Consider the following 25180-nt stretch of genomic DNA (forward strand, 5'->3'; position numbering starts at 1 on the left):
AATTGGCTTTAATCCATCTTCCAATCCCTGCCAAACTTCGGGAGAGCCTGGTGATGGCTATGTCTGGTTCTGATGAAAATGAGATGTAGAGCTAAGTGTCATCAGCATACAGATGACATTGCAGATATTATTTCACAATCTCCCCAAGTGGCAACTGCATAGAGACATGAATAAAAAGAAATGACAGGACTGAACTCCTGTGGGATTCAACAGCCGAGTGCCCTGATGAAGGAGGAGGAGTCACTCGACACCATCCTATAGAATCACCCCAAACAGAATGAAAATTCCCGCCTTCCCTGTCAGGTCCAGTAACACTCTCTGCTAAATGGTATCAAAAACCTCTGAAAGGTCAGCATGGAGGTCTTGATGTGAAGTTCATCAGCCAATGCTATTAGCTCTGTTTCCATGCTATAGTCCAGCCCGAAGCCTGACTAGAAGGGGATTTAAGGACTTCAGGATATCAGATTTCGGATTAGACCCATCATGGCCTTCTCAATGATCTCAGCCAGAAAAAAAAACCTCAGCATCGGCCCGCAGTTGACAAAGCTATGTTAATTCTTCGAGGCCGGGGCCATTTTTTGTTCTGTTTGTATGGCACCTAGCAAAACAGGGTCCTAGGACATGAATGGGGCTCATAGGCACAGTACAGATAAGTAACAACTTGTGTCCATTTTTTAAAGTATGTTTGACTACAGTTTGTTTGCAACTTCCCTGCAGCTTTCCCTCTCTGAGGGAGGGATTAGGTCCAAATCACAATAGATTACAATAGCTTAAAAACCTCTAACTAGAATACTGCATAAGACTAATTTGGAGGGTGCGGGGTGGGGCAGCACAGCAAATCCTTGTTCCTTGACCCAGTATCCACTTTGTGAATTACCTAGATCCACAGAGGTTGTTCAGAATCAGTCAGGACTTCTCTGTGAAGAACTTAAGTTCCTCAGAGCAGAAAGATCCCACCCAGAAGAGTTCAGCATTTCCACAGTGGTCATCACAGAGGACAGGAAAGCCCACCTATCTCCCAGAACAGCTATAGCAAAGTAACAGTAGTATAGAAAATATTTGGGACTAAGTCACTCCATTATGTCATGCTTACGCAGATATAATTCCACTGAAGTTAAGGGAATTACACCAATGTAAAACCCATGTAGCAGAGTGGAAAATCAGCCCCCTTTAGGTCACAGGCAACAAGATCCATCACTGAATTTCCACCAGCAATGCTCTAATTTCCTTCTCTCTCACCCCATCTATTGGAGGTCATTATTACACTAAGGTGACCTGTCAGGACTGTTCAGAAAGTGGGGACATTTAAGGACCACAGTGTAAATGGTCACAGAGTGACAGTTCTAGTGGTAACCAGGACTGTGAATTACCTCGTTACCCTTCTGCTGGCGAGAAGGAATCTTTCTTATGGTAGCTGGCTCTATGTTGTTACTATTTTGCTAAACATTAAGAATGATGAAAGGCAACAGGAATATCCTGATGCTTGCTAGCAGAAACACAGAAATAAATGTGGATTCCTTTCCCATTCTCGTGGTGGCATGGAGCAATCAATGCCATGCACGTTACAATGAAGAAGAAACAGGATTCACACTGTTGGAACACAGTCAATTAAGAAAAATACTGATTGCTTTCTGGAAATATTCCCATGGTGCCACACTGTATGTGGAGTTGGTGGGTAGGAGGAGTGAAGGTGTGATAATTAAAAGAATTGCTACTTGATAAGTCACAGGAGCTAATGCGTTAGCTTAGCATGCTGGGAAGCTAGAATGTTCCCAGCTGCTGCGAAGACGGAGTATAGTTTGATCCCTGGCACCATTAGCTGGGACAAGATGAATCACAAATGTGAGTTTCCATGACACAGTGTGCCAGATGGAGGTGGTTACTTCTCTGATTGATTGCCTCTTGGGCTACAAAGAGGTTTTCCAGCAGGCTAATGCCTTTATGTTGGCACACAACCTTCAGGGATCAGCAGGTCCTTCTTTGGTCAATAGTACATTGGAATCCTTGCATAGCAATAGTGTGGCTCCCCTAATGGGGAAAGGCATTGAGGAGTAAAGAAGAAAGAAGAGGGAGTGAACGAATACAAAAATAAACCTCAGTTCCCTTGCATCCATAATAGACGTTGTTGCAAATGAATCTTCAGACACGTGCTGAGTTAACGGGCATGAACAACACCGAAACATCCTTTAGTTAAACCCAATACTTTACAAAGGCTAATTGAAAACGGACGGAACGATGGGGGTCTAGAGAGAGAGAACAGCTCTATTGTCAAGTATCGAATATGAAATCCCTGCAACAGATGAGTTTACATGCAAGCCTGCACCTCATCAGGGCGAAGATACAGTGGAGTTATTTCCCTCAGAACGCAACAGCACCAGTCCCTTGCACTGCCCAGCCAGCTTTCTCAACTGTGAGCTTTAGAATATAAACAGCCAATAAGTAAGAGCAATAACTATAGCTTCCTGCTGGGAGCTAACTCTGCCTGTCATGCATTTGCTGGGTCCTAATACAGGACAGTGAATAAAGCTTCATTACAGAACAATGGAGTTAGCTGCCAGAGCCTACAGATTTGAATAAACAACAAATAAGCAACATCTGCTCCAGCATATGTGTATGGTAAAAAAAAAAAGTCACAAAATAAAAGAATTTGTAAATGCCAAAAGCAACACTAAACTGCCAGTGCTACTGTAGAGCGAATTTTTAATTGCACATGCATACGGGCAGGCTGTGGGTATTAGTCTCACATATGTCTGGTTGCTGCCAACCTGGGAGTATAGATGAATTTAATTAAATAAGGATTATCCCTTCTCCCCAGTACAATTACTTATTTATAACAATGATAAAATTGCCTAATAAAAAATTGTAATTTTTTTTTAAAAACAGAGCTAGAAAACACTGTTTTCCTTGTAAGTCATTCAGGGATGTTTGGGGGTTTGAGTGTCTTTTAAAATTAAGTCTCAGCATTCTGCCAAAAGAGAAAAGAAGAAGAAGAAGAAAAAAGCCTTATCATAAAGCCTGCTGCATTTAAACAGCCAAAATCTACATTATGGAGAAATATAAAGAAGGCACGCAGCAGACAGGGAATTGGCTTTCATGGGGAGTGTAGAAATTAAGCAATTGGACTAAAATTGAGGCCAGTCTACAGAGCCAAGGGAAAAGACCATTTAGGGCAAGTACTTCAATAAGTCACCCATTTCTAATATGCTTCATTTATGCAAAATACTCTGTTGCTAGTTAGCCTTACTTCTTCAGCACCTAGCATTACATCCAGAGGTAATGGAGTGGAACAGCTTCCATTCCATCCCTGTTTTCAGGTACTTGTAACTTACGTTTCTTACAATAGATCCTGCTGGCCAACCGAGAAAGAGGTCCCATTGGGCTAGTTATTGTACAAACACAGTAACAGACAGTCCTTGCCCCCAAAGAGATTACAATCTACATTAGCATTCACTTTTGGAGCTGATGTTTTCCATAATTAGGTTCCTATTTGGCAAAGCACTTCAGCACGTGGCTTTAACCATGTGCTTAAGTCTATCCTTGTCCTGGAATGCACTTAAGGACATACTTAACTTTAAATACATGTTTAAGTTCATCACTATTCAATTTAAGTTAAGCATATACTTAAGTGCTTTGCTGAATTGGGGCCTTAAGGTTAGATCCACAAAGGGGACTTAGACTCAGTGGTACAATGTTCTAGGTACCTTGCCCCCAGTGGAATCCACAGTTCTGAGTTAGGTACCTAAATAGATGAGAGGATCTGGCCCTACATTGTCTTCTTTGAAATTAAGACAAGTATCAGTAATACCATAACAACAGAGAAAGACCAGAATTTAAATCACATGCTGAAATAACATTTTGGAACTACACCTTGTGTCACAAACATTAGTACAGGTGTAGGCAACCTATGGCACGTGTGCCAAAGGCGGCACATGAGCTGATTTTCAATGGCACTCACACTGCCCGGGTCCTGGCCACTGGTCTGGGGGGGCTCTGCATTTTAATTTAATTTTAAATGAAGCTTCTTAAACATTTTAAAAACCTTATTTACTTTACATACAACAATAGTTTAGTTATATATTATGGACTTATAGAAAGAGACCTTCTAAAAATGTTAAAATGTATTACTGGCACGCGAAACCTTAAATTAGAGTGAATAAATGAAGACTCAGCACACCACTTCTGAAAGGTTGCCGACCTCTGCGTTAGTATAATACTTGTACTATTTACTTATATGATATTGGTTGGCCATTTAATTGGATGATAAAGCACTGCTGTCAGTAAAGGCAAAGTAATCACATTCTACATATTGTACCATGAAATCTCAACTAAGCACATGCTTATTTCTATGTTTTAGACCAGAATGCAGGGTACCTAGTTATTCCTTTACTTATAGTGAGAACAGTATAATTATGTGATCTGCAGCAATTAATACCATTTGTCATTACATGGTACAGTAATTCACTGGAGCTGGACAAATAGTAGGAAACTCTATTTGTGAGCATTTTAGCAAATCCTGAATTGGTTTGGCTGTGGTCACTCTCTGTGAATACTTGTGCAAATGAGGTTTTCTTTGCACAAATGTTGGGGAATGACTGTTATTTGTGTGAATACCAGTATGAAGATTATTTGTGCACTGGTGTGGGAGCTTGTCTCTATTTATAAAGCTTCAGTTGTCATTCGGGAAGCAGAAACAAAACAATACCATGTAACTGAGGTGATTAATACACCATGAATAGTAAACAGGAGGACCTTATCCAAAGCCCAGTGAAGTCAATAAGAGTATGTCTACACTGCAATAAAAACACCCGTTGTTGGCCTGTGTCAGCTGACTAGGGCTCACAGGCCTGGGCCTGCAGGGTTGTTTAATTAGCGGTTAGACATTTAGGCTCAGGCTGGCCATTGGAGAGTCCCAGAGTCCAGGCTTCATCCTGAACCTGGATGTCTACACTGCAATATTTTAGCCCCACAAGCTCTGGTCAGCTGACACAGGCCATTGGAGGTGTTTCATTGCAGTGTCGACATACCCTTGAGAGTCTTTCCATTGATATCAATGGGCTTTGGATCAGGCCCATAGTGACCAGCCAAAGACAGGACCAAAAGGAACAATCCATAAGCTGGAATACACCCACATACAGTGTTTATTGAACGAGTATGTACAGCTAACACAACCATTCAGACAAAAACCTGCTCACAGATCACTTGGAAACCGAAAGAAAGAAAAGCTGCAAATAGTATGATCAGCTCTAGCATTTACTAAGTGAAGCTTATGCACTTGGGGTGAACTCCTGGCCATACTGCAGTCAGTGGGACTTGTGCTATTGACTGCACTGCCACCAAGATGTCAACTCTTGGAGATGTCAACTCTTGGGTAAATCAATGGGATGCACAGATGATTTGCATCTATGGATATCAGGCCACTTATTTATGTGACTAAATATGGATTTGCATTGAAATCATCAATATCATTCTATTATGATATGGTAAGGCCCACCAGGATTTCTCCCTTTATTCCTTGCTGTCTGTTCCTTGCCACGCTCAAGCTCAATCACATAATGACTCTCCCTTGCTCTGGAGTTTGTCACTGATGCTTTGAATACAACTAAAGGGAGGAACTTGAGAACCCTGCTAGACATCCCCTGTTCTGGAGGCTAAGCAGCCTGCTTCTCTAATACTTCCCATCCATCTCTCTAGCAGGAAGAACTCAGGACTCAAACTCAGGTCCTCCCACAGGATGTCAAGACACACTTCCACTTTACTGTCAGTCCAGCAGTTTGTGCTTTAACCCTTTAAGCACTTAACACAGGCCCCAGCCTGGCAATGAGTTGTGTATGAGCAGACCTTTAAGACCTCTAGGCACACACACATATAGCCCCTTTGGCTTGGTGTGCGTACTTGCAAGTCACATTATTTTATTACAGGGAAGGCTCATTTGGTTGACACATTTATAGTTGTGCATCCAAACTGCATAGATGGTAGGAGCAGCTAGAGATTGCATTCTGCAAGAGATGAGAAATTAGAAAAAATACACAGCAAAATTTAAAAAAAAAACATTTTAAAGCTACATTTTAATTTTTAATACCCACCTGAAGTGCTGTCATGAAGGTTTCCCCCTGGAGTTTCATCCTCAAAGCTCTGGATCTGAGACAGAAAAATAATAAACAAAAGCAAAATCAGCTTATTTATTATTACAAGTGTATTTCCCCTTTTAGAATTAAGAATTTCCAACTGAAATATTGTTGTCTTCTTTTGGTGGCTCTTGTTTTTATTACTGTTTAGTATTTTAAGCCAGGATCTAGTCCTGGTCACCCTCCGACTCCCATATTTAACTGTCAATGCACAAAGGCCCCCCTACCCCTGTACTATACATTCAAGTTCTTGCCACTGAACTGGCTCAAACAAATGCCCCTCAGAAAATGTGCCTTTATTAGCATAAATCAGACTATCGGGCAAAATTCTTGCAATAAGGTGTAAGGAAGGGCAGGATTTTGCTCAGAGAATGTATTTAGAGAAGCACCCAAACCTCCTGTATAGGGATTGGTGCCTCCATTGTGCTAGATGCTGTTCAAAACACATGCGGCTAGTTCAGCTCTTTTACTCCACTGTGCTGAACCACACCGCTTCAGAGAGGTACAACAGTGTTTCATGTGTTTCTCTGCAAGCTGGGATGGGGGAGGACAGCACTATGACCCCAGCCTTGCAGTCAGGGCTTAGCATTTTTCTTAGCCACTGTAGGACATATAGGTAAATGTAGGCTGGGACAAAACTCTTGTAGCAAAAGAAAAACTTGAAACAGGACTCAGATGAACGAGCCTCCTCTCCATGGATCCAGAATCCCACCTCCCCAAGATGACCCTGGAAATTGGAAACCTTCCTTAATCTGCTGCCATCTTCTATGGAGGAGGCCTGGCCTCTCTCTCTCTGAAGTTCCAAATGTCTGTAGTTGGTTGCTAGCTGTTTCCTCTCCCCATTTCCTTGATTCTTCAGGGAGACTGTAATAGTTGGCCTCCTTCCTCTATCTTTAGTCTTTGGGTGGCTGGGAAGATAAGCCTGCTCCTCTGTGCATCCTATTAGAATTGCCAGTATGGGGCAGTAGCCTTTCTGGACCTCTTTCTGCAGCAATGGGACCAGACACACTCCAGCTGATCCCACTGTTGCAACTGCACACTGTTCTTATATAAGACTAGGATTGACAAATATTCCAGGTTATTCCTGATCTGCTTCCCATTGCTCCTAAAATGTATTGACAGCAGAACATCAGGGACTAGAGCCATTCCATGGAATGTGGATCAGAGGACAAGCTATTGCTTTGAATGAGCTCGTTTTTAGGACACAGAGCTTAAGGAACAACTGCTGGAAAGCACATTGGCATTTTATACAACAGTACTTGTTGACACCATTGAAGTTTTTTTGTAAAACACCTGTGCCAAATTTTTTGACAATAGTTTTAACCTAAATTGAAAATCTTAAAACAGTCTGTAACACACAGAGAAAGGGGTCTGGCTTCTCTCCCTGGTGCGGGGATATGATGTTTGAAAACATTCTACTTTAGCTCTCATGCTGGACGAGAGAAGCCAGATCTATACTGGTATTTACCATCTGTACATGCACATTGTCCTTATACAGTACACAGAAATCTACCTTACCTCTTCCATTTCAAATGAATCTGGAGGCTTGCCCTTTAGACCCGACACCCTTCTGAGCGTGTGGGTCAAGAGCAAATTGGACTCCTTCCTTGGTCTGTCTTTGATAGCCATCTCTGATGCAGAAGGAAGCTGGGGCTGCTTTATAGGTATATATGAATAAACCTGAGATTTCCCTGTTGGAGCCTGTGATAATGTCAGTGCATCATCCTCAGTGGAAGATTGTTCCTCTGTCAGACCCACCAAGGTATTATTTTCGGAAAAGCCTGTCCTGATTGCTGTGCGCCGGTCCATCTCAGCATAGGTGGGAGACTGTTCTTCTCTATCCTTGAATGAATCGGAATTTCCAGAAGCCTGAGCACTCCTTTGAAGTATTGTTGCCTGTCTAGAAGCTTTTCTCAGAAGATGACCTAGCCTTCTCCGCTTGGCTCGTGTGGCCTCAGCTTTGTCCCTCTCAATGTCCGTCATGCTCTTTTCTTCCCCATTACTCTCCTCTGATTTCTGTTGCTGGGTGTTAACACCATTCAGCAAAGAGGAGAAGGCACTAGTCACATGATCCAAGACTTCCAGTTGTCGAAAACGTCCTTGAGTTTGATGAAAAGGGATGAAAAGATCCATTGTTAAAACAGAAAAGAATAATGCAGTCATGATCTAAACTAACACTATCAGGCTACACACAGTTGTCAAGGTGGTTCAGCCTTTCCCCTCTGCTTTTCTTCAGAGAGGCTGGGAATTCTTCAAACAACAGGCTCCTTTGGGAAATGAATGGCTTCTTTTTTAACCCATATTTTAAAGGCCACATTTTGAAGAGTGGTTTCCAAAGTTCTGCAACCAACATTTGCAGGGTGTACAGAGAGAGCTGCATGAATATAGCTTTGGGAGCCTAACTTGAAACTCAAAGATTCAGCAAAGAATTTAAACATGTGCATAAACTGAACTTTAAAGAGCATTTTTCTGAGCTACACTATGGGCCCAATACTCCATGCTGGTAGTTAACACAGACTTAAAGGGCCCTTAGTGTAAATAAGAATCACTCCCTAAATGTTTTGTTGAAAAAGGATGGATTTAGGTGCTTAAAGATAAACATGTGCTTAAGTGCTTTGCTAAATTGGGGCCATGCATGTTACATGTATGTGAATTAAGATGAATTGTATATTTGAAACAATTGACTACCTTCTGGAGCATAATTAATTTTAAAACTTTTCACTGTTAATGAACACATTAAGGGCCTGATCCAAAGTTCACTGAAGTCAACCAGTCTTTCCATTGACTTCAAATGGGTTTAGGATCAGGGTTATAATGGCTTGATTGTGCAACTCTTAAATCAGGTAGTACTTATAGAAACAGTTTCATTGAGCTCATTGGGTCTACTTGTGTTAATACCACTCAGCATAATTAAGGACTGCAGAATCAAGCCTCAAGTTCTCAAATACCATAAGCCGGATCTGATTCCAGTATTACGACTGAATAGCGATTTGTACTATGAGTCACTCCACTGAGCTTAATTGCTCTACCCAGAGTACGGCGCTACTCACTGTGAATAAAGGTATCAGATCAGTACAGTTATATAGATGAGACAATATTTACAGTTGGCTGTTATCCAAGACTTCTGTAAATGTATAAACCCTTTAACTGGTAGCGATTAAGTACTGTAATTTATTTCAATAAATAGTTCACTGTATTAACCAATACAACCCCTAAAGGCTCTGTTCTTGTTTTCAGAGCAACAGAAAGCAAGAAGTGCATTGTCCTCCACAGACACAGCAGAATGCACACACACAGAAGTTTAATAAGGTTCCCACAGCTTGTTAAGCTTATTAAGTCTCTGTAATTTGCTGGCGAATACTATTCCACAGCATAACAGCTAAAGGGAAATGTTTTAAATTTTCATCTGTTTTATAAAAAAAAAATAACCCAAAGAATTTTGGAGATTTCCATCATTGTAAAATGTTTTCAGGTTATTGATAAAAGGAGCTACAACACATCTGCCTGTATATTGTGCCCCAAACCCTTCCTGAGGCAATGAAAATGTCAAAAGGGCTCCTGATTCCTTGAGAAATTCACTAAGGAGAATAAGATGGCAAAGTTCTAACATTCTTGGCTTCCGTTTCTCCTAGTGAGCAGCCAAATTTATTGCATATATTCTGCATGCAGCCTGTTAGAGCCGCTTCACTGATGATTAGACAACAAGGGGATATTTAACATGGATCTGAGCTGGGCCTCTGCATGAGGGACCAGTATCATGACATATAATTCCTGACTGTTACTATTTCTCTCTCAGACTCATGTTTTTCCAAACACTGCCTGATTTTTAGCTTCAGAGGAGGATTTTGCCATCCCAAAGCTTTTTAAGGATGATGACAAAGCTCTCACTAGCTCCGGTTAAAAACTAGTAATTGGATCTACCAGCATACAGAGTACACAGTGGTATTTTGTGATATAAAGGTTTTATTGGCATGAGTTTGGGATGATGGTATGACTCATTCATGGCTTTGCATATCAATGATGCCATCACATATTCCCCGAATAAAACATATATCCTCAGTATTGTACATTGTTAGGCTGTTAACCATGTCAGCATGTAAAAATGCCAACTTCTAATCTCTTCTGAATTATTAGTGACAGAATGGTCTAACGTTTCTAATTTAAATCAGAACCACCTTTTATAGTTTGAAATAGACTGCAAAAGCAAAACAACGTGCCAAAAACGACCGCAGTTTCTGACAGCTAATGAACGAATCAAATGATGAGGAAAAAGAGAAGCAAAGAATAATTCACTAATTGTGAATGTAATCAATGCACAGGGTCAAATCCACCCCTTGTGTAACTACACCGACTTCAGCCAAGTCACTGGAGGAACCACATCAGGCTAACATTGCTCATTGCTTAATCCTTAATACTCCCAGGAGTAATGTTTAAACATGTGAGTAAGATGAGCAGGTCTGAATTTAGCCCACATTACTTACAGAGCGTTTAGCTTTTTTCCTAAATACTAAGGACTCAACTCTGCCAATCCGCACTCACTCAAGTAATTCTTGCACATGCATGCAATCCCACTGAAGACAATTAGACTACTCATGTGAATCAGGGCCTATTCACATTATAGCTGTGAGATCCTGATAACAGTACAGTTATCCCCACAGCCATTTACAACACAGCTGAAATCTGTAATATAGATGAGACTAAGTCAGGGGTAGTTATTAGGTGGACTGCGGGCCAAATCCAGACCACCAGATGCTTTTTGAATTAACCCCGAAATCTTTTTATTTACTACTTATCATTGTTATTGTTTTTTTATTATTTTCTCTGGAGCCCGGACCTTGACTATACTTTGACCAAGAAATTTGGACCTGGACTACCCCTGCCTTAAGGAATAGAGATGAGACACTAGAATTTGAAGTTGTGTTGTAATTGTCTCAGGATAATTATGTTGCAAACAAGCCCACTGACTCAGTTACATAGCATCTGTAATTTGGTCAGTGTCTAAGAATTTGTAAGGTCAGGTCTTCAACATTTTAGTTTATCTTTACCTAAATCCCAAGGTAAATTGTCTAGAAGACTGTGCTATAAGGATTTCGAATCTCATAAGTGGCCATCACGGACATGAATAAGGGGCCTTTGGCGGTTTTAGTGGCGACTGGAAATTTTCCAACAAAATGTTTTTTAAATGGAACATGCAGTTTCTGTAAAAATATTTCCATTTAAAAAAATTAAGCAAAATCTAAATTTTTATTTACCCTTTTGAAAATCAAAATGAAATATTTAATTTTGGTTCATGTCGTCTTGGTTTGTCGAACCGAAATGCTTCATTTCAAATCAGCTCTACAATGATGCACTGCAGTCTCCCCTCTGATTGAACTGCTGTGATGGATCATGGGAGTCATAAGACCACAGTATATGTTAAAGATGTAGTCTGGCTGGGGACTCCAGACCATAAAAAAGAATGGGTGCATGAGGCACCCAAACTACAACTCCCATGAGGCACCACAGAAGCTCAGGAGGACACAGATGAGTATTAAAATGAAAGGAATTTTTTTAGATTTATGAATGTTGAAATGTTTTCTTTGGATCAAATTAGGGCTGTTGATTAATGGCAATTAACTCAAAAAATTAATTGTGATTAAAAAAATTAATCACCATTAATCGCAATTTTAATCGCACTGTTAAACAATAGAATACCAACTGAAATTTATTAAATATTTTGGATGTTTTTCTACATTTTCATATATATTGTATTCTGTGTTGTAATTGAAATCAAAGTGTATATTATTTTATTACAAATATTTGCACTGCAAAAATGATAAACAAAAGAAATAGTATTTTTCAATTCACCTCATACAAGTATTGTAGTGCAATCTCTTTATCGTGAAAGTGCAACTTACAAATGTAGCTTTTTTTGTTACATAACTGCACTCAAAAACAAAACAATGTAAAACTTCAGAGCCTACATGTCCACTCAATCCTACTTCTTGTTCAGCCAATCGCTAAAACAAAGAAGTTTGTTTACATTTAGAGGCGATAAAGGTTTAAGAATCTGAAGTGCCTTGCAAAATCTGAGAGGGATGAGGTGCGGAGCATGCTTTCAGAAGTCTTAGAAAAGCAACACTCCAATGCAGAACCTACAGAACCTGAACCACCAAAAAAGAAAATCAACCTTCTGCTGGTAGCATCTGACTCAGATAATGAAAGTGAACATGCATCAGTCCGCATCATCAGCATGGATGCATGTCCCCTGGAATGGTGGTTGAAGTATGAAGGGACATATGAATTTTTAGCGCATTTGGCACATAAATATCTTGTGACGCCAGCTACAACAGGGCCACGAGATTGCCTGTTCTCACTTTCAGGTGACATTGTAAACAAGAAGCGGGCAGCATTATGTCCTGCAAATATAAACAAACTTGTTTGTCTGAATAATTGGCTGAACAAGAAGTAGGACTGAGTGGACTTGCAGGCTCTAAAATTTTACATTATTTCATTTTGGAATGCAGATATTTTTGTATATAATTCTACATTTGTAAGTTCAACTTTCATGATAAAGAGATGGCACTACAAGACTTGTATTAGGTGAATTGAAAAATACGATTTGTTTTGTTTTTTTACAGTGTAAACAATTGTAATAAAAATAACTATAAAGTGAGCACTGTACACTTTGTATTCTATGTTGTAATTGAAATCAATATATTTGAAAATGTAGAAAACATCCAAATTTTTTTAAATAAATGGTATTCTATTATTGTTTAACCATGCGATTAATCACACGATTAATCTTGATTAATTTTTTTAATTGCTTGACAGCCTTAGATCAAATATGTTGAAATGAAATGTTTTGACCTTTCTGAATAATAATTTTTTGAACTTTCGATCTCACAAAAAATATTGACATTAACAAATTTTGGTGTATTGTGATTTTCCCTGGGACAGAAATTCTAATATTTGAACAGCTCTAGGAATTTAAAACAAAACAGGAACTGATGATGGATCTTAACACATATGCCCTCCTTCTCTTTAAGCAACCTCTCCTCTGTTCCAGTGAGTCACACAATAAATATATTGAACTCTGGATTTTATCATCAAAATATTAAACTATCTTTCAGGGATATTTAGAAGAGCTTCAGAAATGCCGTATTTAACATATGCAGAATATGATACAGAATAACTTGGGGAACCTCCATATTGATGATCCATGAGTACAAACTATAAAGTTTCTCAAATCAGACATGCACAGAGAATCATAAAAGTGGAAGAGGAAAACAGACGGGAAATGGAGTGAGTGAGAAAGGAGAGAAATTCGACTGACATGTTTTTCTTCTTCTAAAGACTTGTGTTTTCTGGCTATTCATTCCCAGCAAAGTCCTTTCCTATCTGAGGATGACTTGAACTAGCTAGATTTTCTAAAGAGTTCAGCTCCTATTTACACACCACAATAAGTAGCTAGATCTTCAAAACAGCTCAGCATTTTTGGTTCTTTGCTCTTCTAAAAATCTGGCCATCTGTGTCACAATGGGAGCTGCTGGCTGCTGAGCTATTCTGAAAAATCAGAGCTGAAACCTTGGCTCCATTGAAGCGAATGGGAGTTTGGCCATTGATTTAGATGGAGCCAGGATTTCACCTCTGGCTTTTATTTAGATGCCCAAAGGATTGCTGAGCTCTTGAAAATCTGGCTCAGTGACTATACAGAAAAATCAATTATCACCAATCAAACAGAAGCATCAACAAATAATACACCAACTGAGCCGCAAATGCATTTGAAAAGGTCAGATCAGCCATTAAACTGATCTAGAAATGCAGAAAAATAAGAAATCTAACTTTACTGTGGAAGCCAAACCCACAGTTTATTCTCCCACCACAGCCACCAACAGGGAAACCCAAATAGAAAAGACTTCACTGGGAAATTAATAGCTGGGAGATTTTAAAAAACCAACGACAACCCTAGAGAGACCACTGTGCCTAGTCAGACAGACATATCGCTTCCTCCTCTGACATCCACTCCTTTCCTCTCTCCCAAGCTAGCTCTTAATCCTTTGCTCTTTCATTCTGATCTCTTTTCCTCTTCTCCTTCACTCTTCCACTTTTCTTCTCCTCCTTTAATCTGCCCTTCCTCCTCACTCCCTCCTTTCACTCTCACTGATTTTCTTCTTTCCCTCTCCTCTCCTCCATCTGGGGAGTTCCCTCGCTCACACACCAATCTCGCTGATGTGTGGGTTTGCTGTAAACTTTTAGATGGGCACACAGGTCTATGAAACATTTTCTGTAAGGGTGGACATTTCTGTTGCATTTCTCATTCGATCATGTACTGCTTACTTGATAAAAGCAGCAAAGAGTCCTGGGCACCTTATAGACTAACAGACGTTTTGGAGCATGAGCTTTCGTGGGTGAATACCCAATTCGTTGGATGCTTACTTGATGAAGTTTCTGAATAGGAAGGCAGCCAACATGTATAAGATCCTGCCTCAATGAGCATCTCAGGAGCAAACTGAAACTCTTGAGGGTCATCTGGCTATCAGTGTGCAGCAGATAGGAGTGGAAGCTGTGCAAGAATAAGAATTGCAGACCTGGGAAGTGTAGTCCAGATTAAAAAAAAAATGGAAGGGGTGTCTGAGCAACAGGAGGAGGAAGGGAATTGTGTGATCAGTTGTGTGTGGCATATGTACTGAATAAAGTTGGTAGAAAAAAGGAGGGCAGTGTGAAAAAAATCCCCCTTTCCTTTGAAAAAATCAAAATCTGTAATTTCCAAATTTGAAAAATGTCAACCAGTTCTAATGTTGAGCCTAAAGAACAGATTCTCACCGCTCTGCTAGTGGCAGGGTGTAGTGCTGGGAGGGTGTTGGAAGAAGATGGATTGCAGTATCTTGACACCACAGAGCATTCCTAATTGCATGAGAAAGGGCAACAAGACAGGAGTGAGTAAAGATAAGTGACGTAGTGAAGTGATCTATCTACCTTTGGTATTTATGGGGCATAAAACACCAGTTACTTGAATTATACTAAGAAACATGGGTCCAGATTTTGGTAGCTTTACTCATGGTAGATACTTTAACACTTCTTCATATGTCACTCCATTGGCTTCAGTGGGACTATTATCTGAGTTAGGTAGTCTTCAGCATAAATATGGGGGAATTTGTATTAGAAATTGGACCATAGAGATTACAAAGTGTGGTCATAATCCTAAAATCCTATCTATACTAAAGAGTAACTGATTGTAAGGCCAGAAGGGAACATTATGATCATCCAGTCTGAATTCCTGCAAAAGACAAGCCTGTGAATTCCATCAAGTAATTTCTGCATCAAGACCATAACTTCAATTTGAGCTAGAACATATTTTTTAGAAAGACCCTTCAATCTTCATTTAAAGACTTCAAAATACCACATTGGTAGGTAGATTGTTGAAATCTTCTCTTCCACATCATATCTTCCACATATGTACCTTTAGACTGTGATCAAGCCACCTCTTAACCCGCTCTTTGATTAGTTACATGGATTGATCTTCTTAAGTTTCTCACTCTAAACCAGGTTTTCCAGTCCTCAAATTATTCTTATTGCTCTTTTCTGAATCCTTTCACATTTTCAATATCCTTGGAAAACAGAATAACACTAGGTGCAAATATGTTAAAACACTGATTGTCCAAATATGTGTCTCCCAGACCTATGCTTAAAAACAAAAAAACTCTAACATGGCTTTATCATGGTTCTCCTTTGGTGTAAAGACCTTATCTGTGAAGTGCACAGTGCATGATATTACATCTTAGGGCCTTTTTACCCTATAAAAACAGTTATGTTAGAAGACCTGGTAAGATACAGTTAAAAGTCATAATTGTATTAACCATGTCAGGAAGAAGTTATGCTGTAAGTTTGCAGAACTGTGTTTATGTCCCCTGAATATGGTCCCAGGTCTCATTAATTTTCCCTCTCAAGGTCCTCTCCCTGCCTCTACTACCCCCACTTTATTTGCTGTTGTTGCATCTCTGACGAACACTTACCATATAAATTGGGATTCTCAATGTCCATACGCTGCTTTTGAGCTTCCAGAAAGACTCGGATGTTGATTCCTTTTGCTACGGAAGCATTACTAATGAATCGAGAAGGGATTTTAGTGCAAATGTCAGGTTCTTCTGTTCCAAACCCCAAATCCAGCAGAATCTCAACTGGATCCTTTTCCCAGAGCTCCAACCATTCAGTGATGCTGTGGATAAAACAAAGACAATTCATATCACTGTCCTGACATCACCCTTCTTTGTGTTTAGCTATTACATGGTTTTGCCTTTGCTCAGAAATTCTATTTCCTTCCTCCATCTCACTCTCCCCACACTACTCCATTAGTGCTAGTTATATTCTTACAGTTCAGAGAGACATGATTTTTTTCCCCCAGGGATGCATTAGATTGGAAAGATAAGGCAGATCTAGAGTACTCAGCATGCTACAGCAATTCAGCCTTCCTCACATTGGCTCACAAACATGCCTCAATACTCACCTCTGATGTCAATGGAAAGCTTTGTATCAGGTGCCTACTAATCAGTGGAGGGCCATTTTGTTCTCATTGAAGTGAATGAGACAACTCCCATTAACTTCAATGAGAGCAAGATTGGGTGTCATGTATCTTTATTTCTTTACACTCCATTTATTGGGTTTTTAATCCTCATATATTTGTCAGTCTCTAAACGGGACTAATCCCTATCTCTTTGGATTGAAAATATCTGGAAACTACTAACCTTTTCGGTGCACTAGTAAGAGAATGGGTCGAGTTGAAACTGTTCCATCTTGACATAACAGGAGTTTCTGAAAACTGATGCAGAGATCTACAGGAGTTGGAAAAAGTAACAATGAAGCGTGTTTACTCTTGGGGTCCTTTGGGATGTCATTATGATTTTTTTCCAGCGTAAACATTTGCATTTTGTCTTAGTTTATAATGATACATAATATCAAGGCCTTAGAAGAAGAGCATGTATGATACTGTGGCAATACACTTATTCTCAAGAACAGTATGTTACAGTAGGTGTTAGAATGTAGGTGTTAGGTACCAGTAAATGCTAATTATAAAGGTGGCAGAATGTCTCGCTTTTGACAGATGGTGAATCTTTGGGGAACCTTTAGGGAGCACAGTTTCTCTAGCCACCTACTTCTAAAGGATATAATTGCTGTTAACAAAGTTTCAGATAGAATAGGCTCACTAAGTAGCAACAGCAGGAACTACATTTCAAATTACATCTCAGTTCTTTACATAGTTAAGGTTTCTGACTGTATTTGTAACGAACAATCTGGATAATAATGCCTGTTTTTAAGGAGCTATTCATTGTAGAATGAATATTCTGTAATCTGGTAGTTTTTTTCTAAGGTACAACTTTAATGCTGCTGTAATAGATGGACTTCGCTTTACTCATATATACCTAAGGTGATTAGGATCATTAATATAGTTATGGATGAAAAGTTGGTCCATTCTCTATCCTTCCAAACTGCCCCACAAGATACATCTTAAACAAGATTGAAATTTTGCTTATGTCTTGAACTAAGGTACTAATGTTAAAAAAACCAAAACAACTATCTACAGAAAAAACTTTGTGGTTTCTTTGAAAATATTAAATATAAAATTCCTTCCTTTATATCTAATACAGCCATGCATTGTCTGAAACCTACCTCATATAGCTTTGCACAGTCATTTGCACCATTCCTGGGTTAGCCAAGGAAACTGCAAATAAGAAAATACAATTATATTTGTACTCCTAATGCCGCTCAGGACAGAAATGTTGTCAGACAAGAACAAACGTAAGATTTATTTTATTGCATGACCATGTTATTTTAGCAAAAGCAGCAAATATGTGAAAACTTTAACTTCATTGTCACACAGATGTGAGATAGGACCCCACAGAGCATGTTAGCCACTGATGATCAACCTACCCAAGCACTGAATTGGGTTCAGTGGTAAGGAAAATAGATAACATAAGAACGGCCATACTGGATCAGACCAAATGTCCCTCTAGCCCAGTATACTGTCTTTCAGCAGTGGCCAATGCCAGGTGCTTCAGAGGGAATGAACGGAACAGGTAATCATCAAGTGATCCATCCCCTGTCGCCCATTCCCAACTTCTGGCAAACAGAGGCTAGGGACACCATCCCTGCCAATCCTGGCTAATAGTCATTGATGGACCTATCCTCCATGAACTTATCTAGTTCTTTTTTTGAACCCTGTTATAGTCTTGGCCTTCACAAGATCCTCTGGCAAAGAGTTCCACAGGTTGACTGTTGAGATGTTTTTGGATGTGGTGCACCATTAACAGTATATACCAAACTCCTTATATTTATGTGGAAGGATTCTTAAATGAGTTTCCTTTTTTGTTGTAAAGATCCCCAAAGACACACCTGTCCAAGCTGAGGATTAACCCAGATTCTGATCCCCAAGCTTTGTTGAAGTTTTGATTGTCACCTGAATCAGGAGGGCTAAATTTTTGTAGGGGTAAGAGTATCCACACAGGGGTTATTACTAGCATAACTATATCCATTTAAATTCACACTTTATCTTATACGGGTATAACTTTCCAGTGTAGACAAGCTCGTAACATCGGATCCAATGCCCAGTGAAGTCAATGCAAGTCTTTCCATTGACTCCACTAGGTTTTGGATCAAATCTGTAATGTGTTTGGGGAGGAGCTAAAACAGTAACAAAGCAGCTGAAACAGTTTTTGTTAGAGAAATAGTCTGGCTAGGAACTGGAAGTACTGAACACTGGTTTCTGGAGTTCCAAGGTGCTACAGAGAGAAGTTATAAGCTACACTTTGTTTATACCATCTAATAAACTTGCTCACTACTGTAAATAAGTGAGATTAGGATACAGTGTGCTATGTCAGTATAACTCATTGCTCCTCCCAACAATGAAATAACACACTCATGGATTCAAAATCTTCCTTGCTGCTTGGAAGTTGGGGCAGAATATTTTCCCGTGGTTAACAATAGATGTCGTTCTGTGGCACATGCCAATATCTTTTTACCTCTTTTCTCGAGATTTAAATATTTGCTTTCTATTAACAAAGCTTTCTCTACAAAGAAAGGAAAAATCATCCTCTCTTGTTCTCTACTGGATTACTTTCCTGCTCATAAATCCTAACACAAATTCTTGTGGTTTACTCACTGCAAGGATAACCACCAAAATTATGAACAAAAAGGATGTTGGCATTCTGTAATTGCTATGGCAACATAAACCAGAACCTCTAATAGTGAACTCTGTGCTCCATTTGAACAAGAATCTGCTACTCGTCTCATGACACAACGTATACTCTTTTCCGGTTTCATGCAATCAAAAGCTGGAGATGCATTATAAAAATGCTGGGTGCCTGTCAAAGGCAAAAGAAAAAGATGTGGGAAGTTATTAGAATTCTTCCTTGATAGGGCTTGCCAACTTTTCCTTCCAAAAGAACTTGATGCCCTGCCAACAGAAATTTAACATTATAGTAAACTTCTCAATAGCATGTATTACTGGGATTGAAACAAACACATGGACCACCAATGTAAAAGTACAGCACTGTGGAAGCTGCGGCTGCATGTTAATTTGAAATGATTGTAGCTTTTGGTGTGTTGAGTAGCCATGGAACATAACTAGTCTGTCAGCAACAGGCTTAGACACAACATAGAACTATTTATCTTTGCATCTGAGGGAACCTGCTGAGTAGACTTTCATCCATAGGTGAGCTCTCCACTTCCCTTTCCTTCTTGAGCCTTAATCAGAAGATCTGCAAACTGGCAGAGTGCGATTGTAAGGGGATGTATAGAAAGAGAACCTACAAATTCTCAAACTAAGAGGCCATAAAGTAGTGTGGTACAGTAGGTATGCTTTCTGATCTCTAAAAATGCGTTTATTCTAGACTCTGAAAACATTTCATCTGATTACTGAGCTGGAATATACTTTTGGGAAAATAATTCCCTTTAGAAATCAGTCAGAAAAAGCTTATGACAACAACAAAAAAACAATAAGGTTTTTCTAAGCCAACAACAGTGCTAGTTGGTGCTGTGTTCACAGGCAAAGATGTACTTACATATGTTCAGTAAAGAATACATTTTGCAGGGAGGGACTAGGACACTTTAGCAGCACAGAAAATGCTGGATATTAAGAGACGATAAGAGGAATTTTCATTTTTAAGTTCTATACCTCTTAATTTTGAGCAAATAGGAAGTTGAGAATACCATGTTAGAATGTGAGCAGCATTATTAAGCAGTTATTTGGATCCACAGTAGGTACTCAAGATTTGAAAGCTTTGGTGGACTTACATATCTGAGAGGGAACAAGGGGTTGGGTTTCTTTGGCTCCCCTTCATGTTCCCCCATCATTGACATAACCCAGAGATCTGTTACCCTTAGTTAACAAGTACATTAGGAGAGATGTCACAATCAAAGCAAGAATTAAAGCAGATCAAATCAAATACCACAAAAACGTGGTGGGCCAGATCATCCACTGGTAGAAATCTGCATAGGTATCTCCATTGACTTGAGTGGAGATGCATAAATTTACATCCGCTGAGGATCTGGAGATTAAAGAGGTCTCTGCTGAGTACTAATTTGGGGGTCTTCTGATTGAGACTCCAGAGGGAGAAGGAACGGAGAGTTTACCTATGGATGAAAGGCTCTACACAGCAGATGCAAAGACAAACGGAGAGCTGTGCCTTTTAGTATTGTACAAATGAACAACTCTTCAGAGGAACAAGACAAATGGTGAAAGGTCTACTGATTGTTTATTAATCATGGATGCGCTAGTTAATCCTTAGCCCAGAGAGGCAGATCTCCCAGATTTTTTATTGTTTTACCTGCTTTTTCTCTGTCTTGTTGTAAATCTTCACTTGTAGATAAGCTGTAAATATAAGATGTGGTTTTTTAAAAAGAAGGAATTAAATCTCCATAAAAAGCATGATACTCAGCTGCTCCGTCATTAAATAGATATGGTTGGGAGATGTAGTTTCATAGAAAAGTACAGCACTAGGCATTCAATGTATATTAGAGCTGCCATGTATGTATGGTGGTGAGGAAAATGCTCCCTGTGCCCAACTTAATTTCTACCAGTACATGCCCCCTCCCCCACTCCCCAAAATTCAGAGACCTTAATTAAGCACTAAGGGTCCAATCTTGCAGCCCTTGCTATGGACAAAGCCTCTGTTTATGTCCCTTAAAATTTTGCCTAAGTAAAGCCTGCAGTTTATGGTGCTAAATCTATCAAAGACTAAAATTATGGCTTCCCCTGTCCACATGGACTAGTGAGGGAAGAGATTGAACAAAGCCTTACCCTTTTTAGTGCACCCAAACCGGAGGCAGCCATAATCTGATTCCCACTAGATCCAATATAGGTGGTGGGGTGGTCACTAGCTTGCAATACTGCACTAAATGACCAAGTGGGGCATGGCTGGGTGGGACAGGCCATGGTGATGGTCCTGCCCACACAAAGCCTAGAAGGTGCTGGCATGCTTCTTACATCCCTTTATACTCATCACCATGCCTCCAGACACTGTTCCTAAGGCTGTGCCATTCCTTCTCCCTGGTGCAATTCTGTCTATGAAGAGGCAGAATGTAGTTCTAGCTCAGGGGTCAGCAACCTTTCAGAAGTGGTGTGCCGAGTCTTCATTTAGTCACTCTGATTTAAGGTTTCACGTGCCAGTAATACATTTTAATGTTTTTAGAGGGTCTCTTTCTATAAGTCTATAATATATAACTAAACTATTGTTGTATGTAAAGTAAATAAGGTTTTTAAAATGTTTAAGAAGCTTCATTTAAAATTAAATTAAAACGCAGAGCCCCCCAGACCAGTGGCCAGGACCCGGACAGTGTGAGTGCCACTAAAAATCAGCTCATGTGCTCCCTTTAGCACACGTGCCACAGGTTGCCTACCCCTGTTCTAGCTACTGAAATACCTAGTCAGTGCTATTGGCTACAACTGAGCAAAATTCAGAATTCATGTCCCATGGAAAATTCCAAAATTTGTTTTCATCACAAATTGGATAAAACAGCGAAATCTTATTTTTTCTCATGGAACAAAATATTCTGAAAAATGTTGATTTGGAAATGTTGAAACATTTCACTTTGCCATTTTCTGTAGAATCAAAACATTTCAACAGTTCCGAAACTGAAGTCTGGTGCTTCTATTCTTTTCTATAAACCAGACTCCCTTGGCAGAGAACATCTCCCATGATCCACCTACATCACATGACTCCCATGATGCATCACACAGTTTGCCCAGAGGGTTATCCATATTGCATTATTGGAAGTACAGCCCCCCCACCCATATGAGAGAATGGGAAAGTGCACTACAACTCCCATGAGGCAGTGCACCAAAATAGGGAAATATAGTTTAATGTTGAATTGATTCAAAACAAAACATTTTGAACACATCTAAAAATCAGATATTTAGTTTTGATTTTTCCAATGGAAAATTAAAATTTTTCAGAAACTGCATTGTTCATCAGAAAATCATCCCAATGGAAAATTCCTGGCCAGCTCTACTGTTGCTATCAGTAAGTGCACAGGCATAATTTGAGGATGCAGCAAATACTTATTCAATAACAAGACCAAAACTTACAAGAACCCAGAATCCAACCAGTGGCGAATATTTTCTTCTTTAGAATCTTCTAAAAATAACAATAAAAAAAGATATAGGATCATTGGCAACAGTTTCTGAATGGTTTATAGCCATTTACCACGTGACTGAACTGCTTCATTTCCCAGTGCCATTAATCCCATAATTTGTAAAAGCCATCCGGGGAAAGACTGCCAGTAATTTCTTTTCAATAACTTGAGTTCTTTGTAAATGACGTACCATTGTGGTAGGCACTATACAAAAACATAGTAAGAGACAGTCCCTGCCCCAAAAACGGTACAGTCTAAATGGAGAAGATGAAAAAAAGGTAGGAGAAAGGAAGGATTATTATCCCTATTTTACATATGGGGAAACTGAGGCACGGGAGACAATTATTTAATCACTAAAAATGCTACAATGAAAATCTGATATGTATTAATGCTTTTTTTTTTTGCTTCTTGATGTTCAGATAAATCATCAGTTTAAAAAATAGCCTAGCTGTCACCACTGAGTCTTTAATTAATTAGGGGATTAGGATTAAAGTTCTTTGGAAGAGTATTCCCCGGAATTTTGTGCACTGTCAGATGTTAGATACTGCATTCACCAAAATATAAATAAGAGATGGTCAGAGAAATACAACAAAAATAAATTTTTAACAAAACCAGTAATTGAGGTGTGGATTTTTCACTCCCCTGAGAAACAGTTATATTGACCTAATTTCCTAGCGTAGACCAGGCCTAAATCAGTTTAAAGCCTGTTCAAATTAAACCAGTGTAACATGAATATAAAGAAGGCCTAGGTTTGTTTTGCATTTTTTCCCACTGTGCAAGCACACTAACAGATCAGGGCCTAAAATGGAAACAACAATAACAAACAAACAAGCAAAAACCCAACCCCAAAACAACACACACAGATTCAAAGAAACTCATGTTTAATACATCTGACACATCCTGGTTGTTTCACAATATATCAGCCTATAGACAGAGCTCATCCTTTGGCTCAAGTGGGAGAGGCCTGCATTTCCGCAGTGTATGGTTTGGGGTTAACAAAATAGTTTTAAAATAGTAGATAAAACACTGATACCTCTTTTAGCCAATAAACATCAACCAACCAAAAAATACCCTGAAACAAATCAGTCTTAAAAAGTAAATCAATAAAATCTAAAAAGTCACAAAACAAGAACTTATTGCAAGCAGTTTACACCCTGAAAAAGGAGAAGTGCCAGGGACTCCATGAAGCCCATTAAGGACTTTGCTATTCCTCTCAGTTTTACATAAGGGGCTCAAATCCTACAGTGATAGGTGACAGCATAAAACCTTAAAATAACTAGAAATATGGAATAGAGAAGGAACAAAACTGGGGATCGATCTAATGGGAGCAACTGGCAAATATAGCAGTTAGGCAAACCCAACAAAAATAAAAGGACTGCTTTTATTGTACATTCATATACTCCTCACTTAAGGCCAGGGCCGGCTCCAGACCCCAGCGTGCCAAGCGCATGCTTGGGGCGGCATGCCACGGGAGGGCGGCAGGCGGCTCCGGTGGACCTCCCGCAGACATGCCTGCGGCGGGTCCGCTGGTCCCGCGGCTTCGGTGGAGCATCCGCAGGCACGTCTGCAGGAGGTCCACCGGAGCCGCGGGTCCGGCGACCACCAGAGCGCCCCCTGCGGCATGCTGCCCAGCTTGGGGCGGCGCAATTCCTAGAGCCGCCCCTGCTTAAGGCTCTTTGGTACTGAAAAACTGTGTGACATTCTTGTTTATAACTTGTATCACCAGAGTTATGAGGAGATAATGCAATAGTATTAATGCTTATTACTGTGTAATTGTTTCCACTGTGTAATTGTTTACAAATTGGCTACTGTGGAATTATTGTAAAATGACACGATTATTTCAAGGTAGTTATGTGACTATAAGCCTGATCTTTTAGTGCAGTGTGTGCCTTTGTACTCATGTCATTAGTACAGTCACTACAGTGCAAGAAAAAATGCCATTATCCTCTGTCATAATAGGCTTTTAAGAATCCCAGGAATGCCATTCCCAGATCTCACCAAGCTGTGAAAGAGGAAGAGGGTTGTCTACTACAGTTGGAGTCAGAGAATCTTCATCCAGGTGAGTCCATGATGCCTTGGCAAATAACAGGATATCCCTCTTGTTCATTTCAGAGGTACTGCGGGTCCCATGACAGTAAGACTCTGAAGCCATCCCAGGGTGCAAATTTGTGAGCTAAGAAAACAGATACAAAAAAAAGCATGTTTAATATATTTAACAAATCCTGGCTCTTTTACACTATAGCAACCTATAGACGGAGCTCATCCTTTAGCTCAAGCAGGAGAGGCTTGCATTTCCACAGTGAATTTAAGGCACTGGACTGGAATTCAGGATACTTGAGTTCAATGCCTGATTCTACCATAGACTTCCTGTATGAACTTGGGCAAGTCACTTCACCTCTCTGCATCTCAGCTCCCTGTCTGTAATGCGGATATGTTTGAATTGTAAG

At 39.7% G+C, this 25180-nt stretch overlaps 1 protein-coding gene across 1 annotated transcript in view; it reads right to left on the reverse strand.

Moving 5' to 3' along the window:
- Positions 1-24885, reverse strand: part of ITPRID1 (ITPR interacting domain containing 1) — a 61361-nt gene extending 36476 nt beyond the window's left edge. Inside the window, exons 1-8 of the mRNA XM_045006790.1 lie at positions 24732-24885; positions 22687-22735; positions 20927-20970; positions 17772-17823; positions 16850-16936; positions 16121-16323; positions 7644-8224; positions 6084-6138 (exon numbers count right to left, since the gene is read on the reverse strand). Coding sequence (XP_044862725.1) covers positions 6084-6138; positions 7644-8224; positions 16121-16323; positions 16850-16936; positions 17772-17823; positions 20927-20970; positions 22687-22735; positions 24732-24885 — 1225 coding nt within the window. The remainder of the gene's footprint in view (positions 1-6083; positions 6139-7643; positions 8225-16120; positions 16324-16849; positions 16937-17771; positions 17824-20926; positions 20971-22686; positions 22736-24731) is intronic.
- Positions 24886-25180: the final 295 nt, after the last annotated feature.

This window comes from Mauremys mutica, chromosome 2 (assembly GCF_020497125.1).
Source record: "Mauremys mutica isolate MM-2020 ecotype Southern chromosome 2, ASM2049712v1, whole genome shotgun sequence".
In the NCBI taxonomy this organism is placed as follows: Eukaryota; Metazoa; Chordata; order Testudines; family Geoemydidae; genus Mauremys; species Mauremys mutica.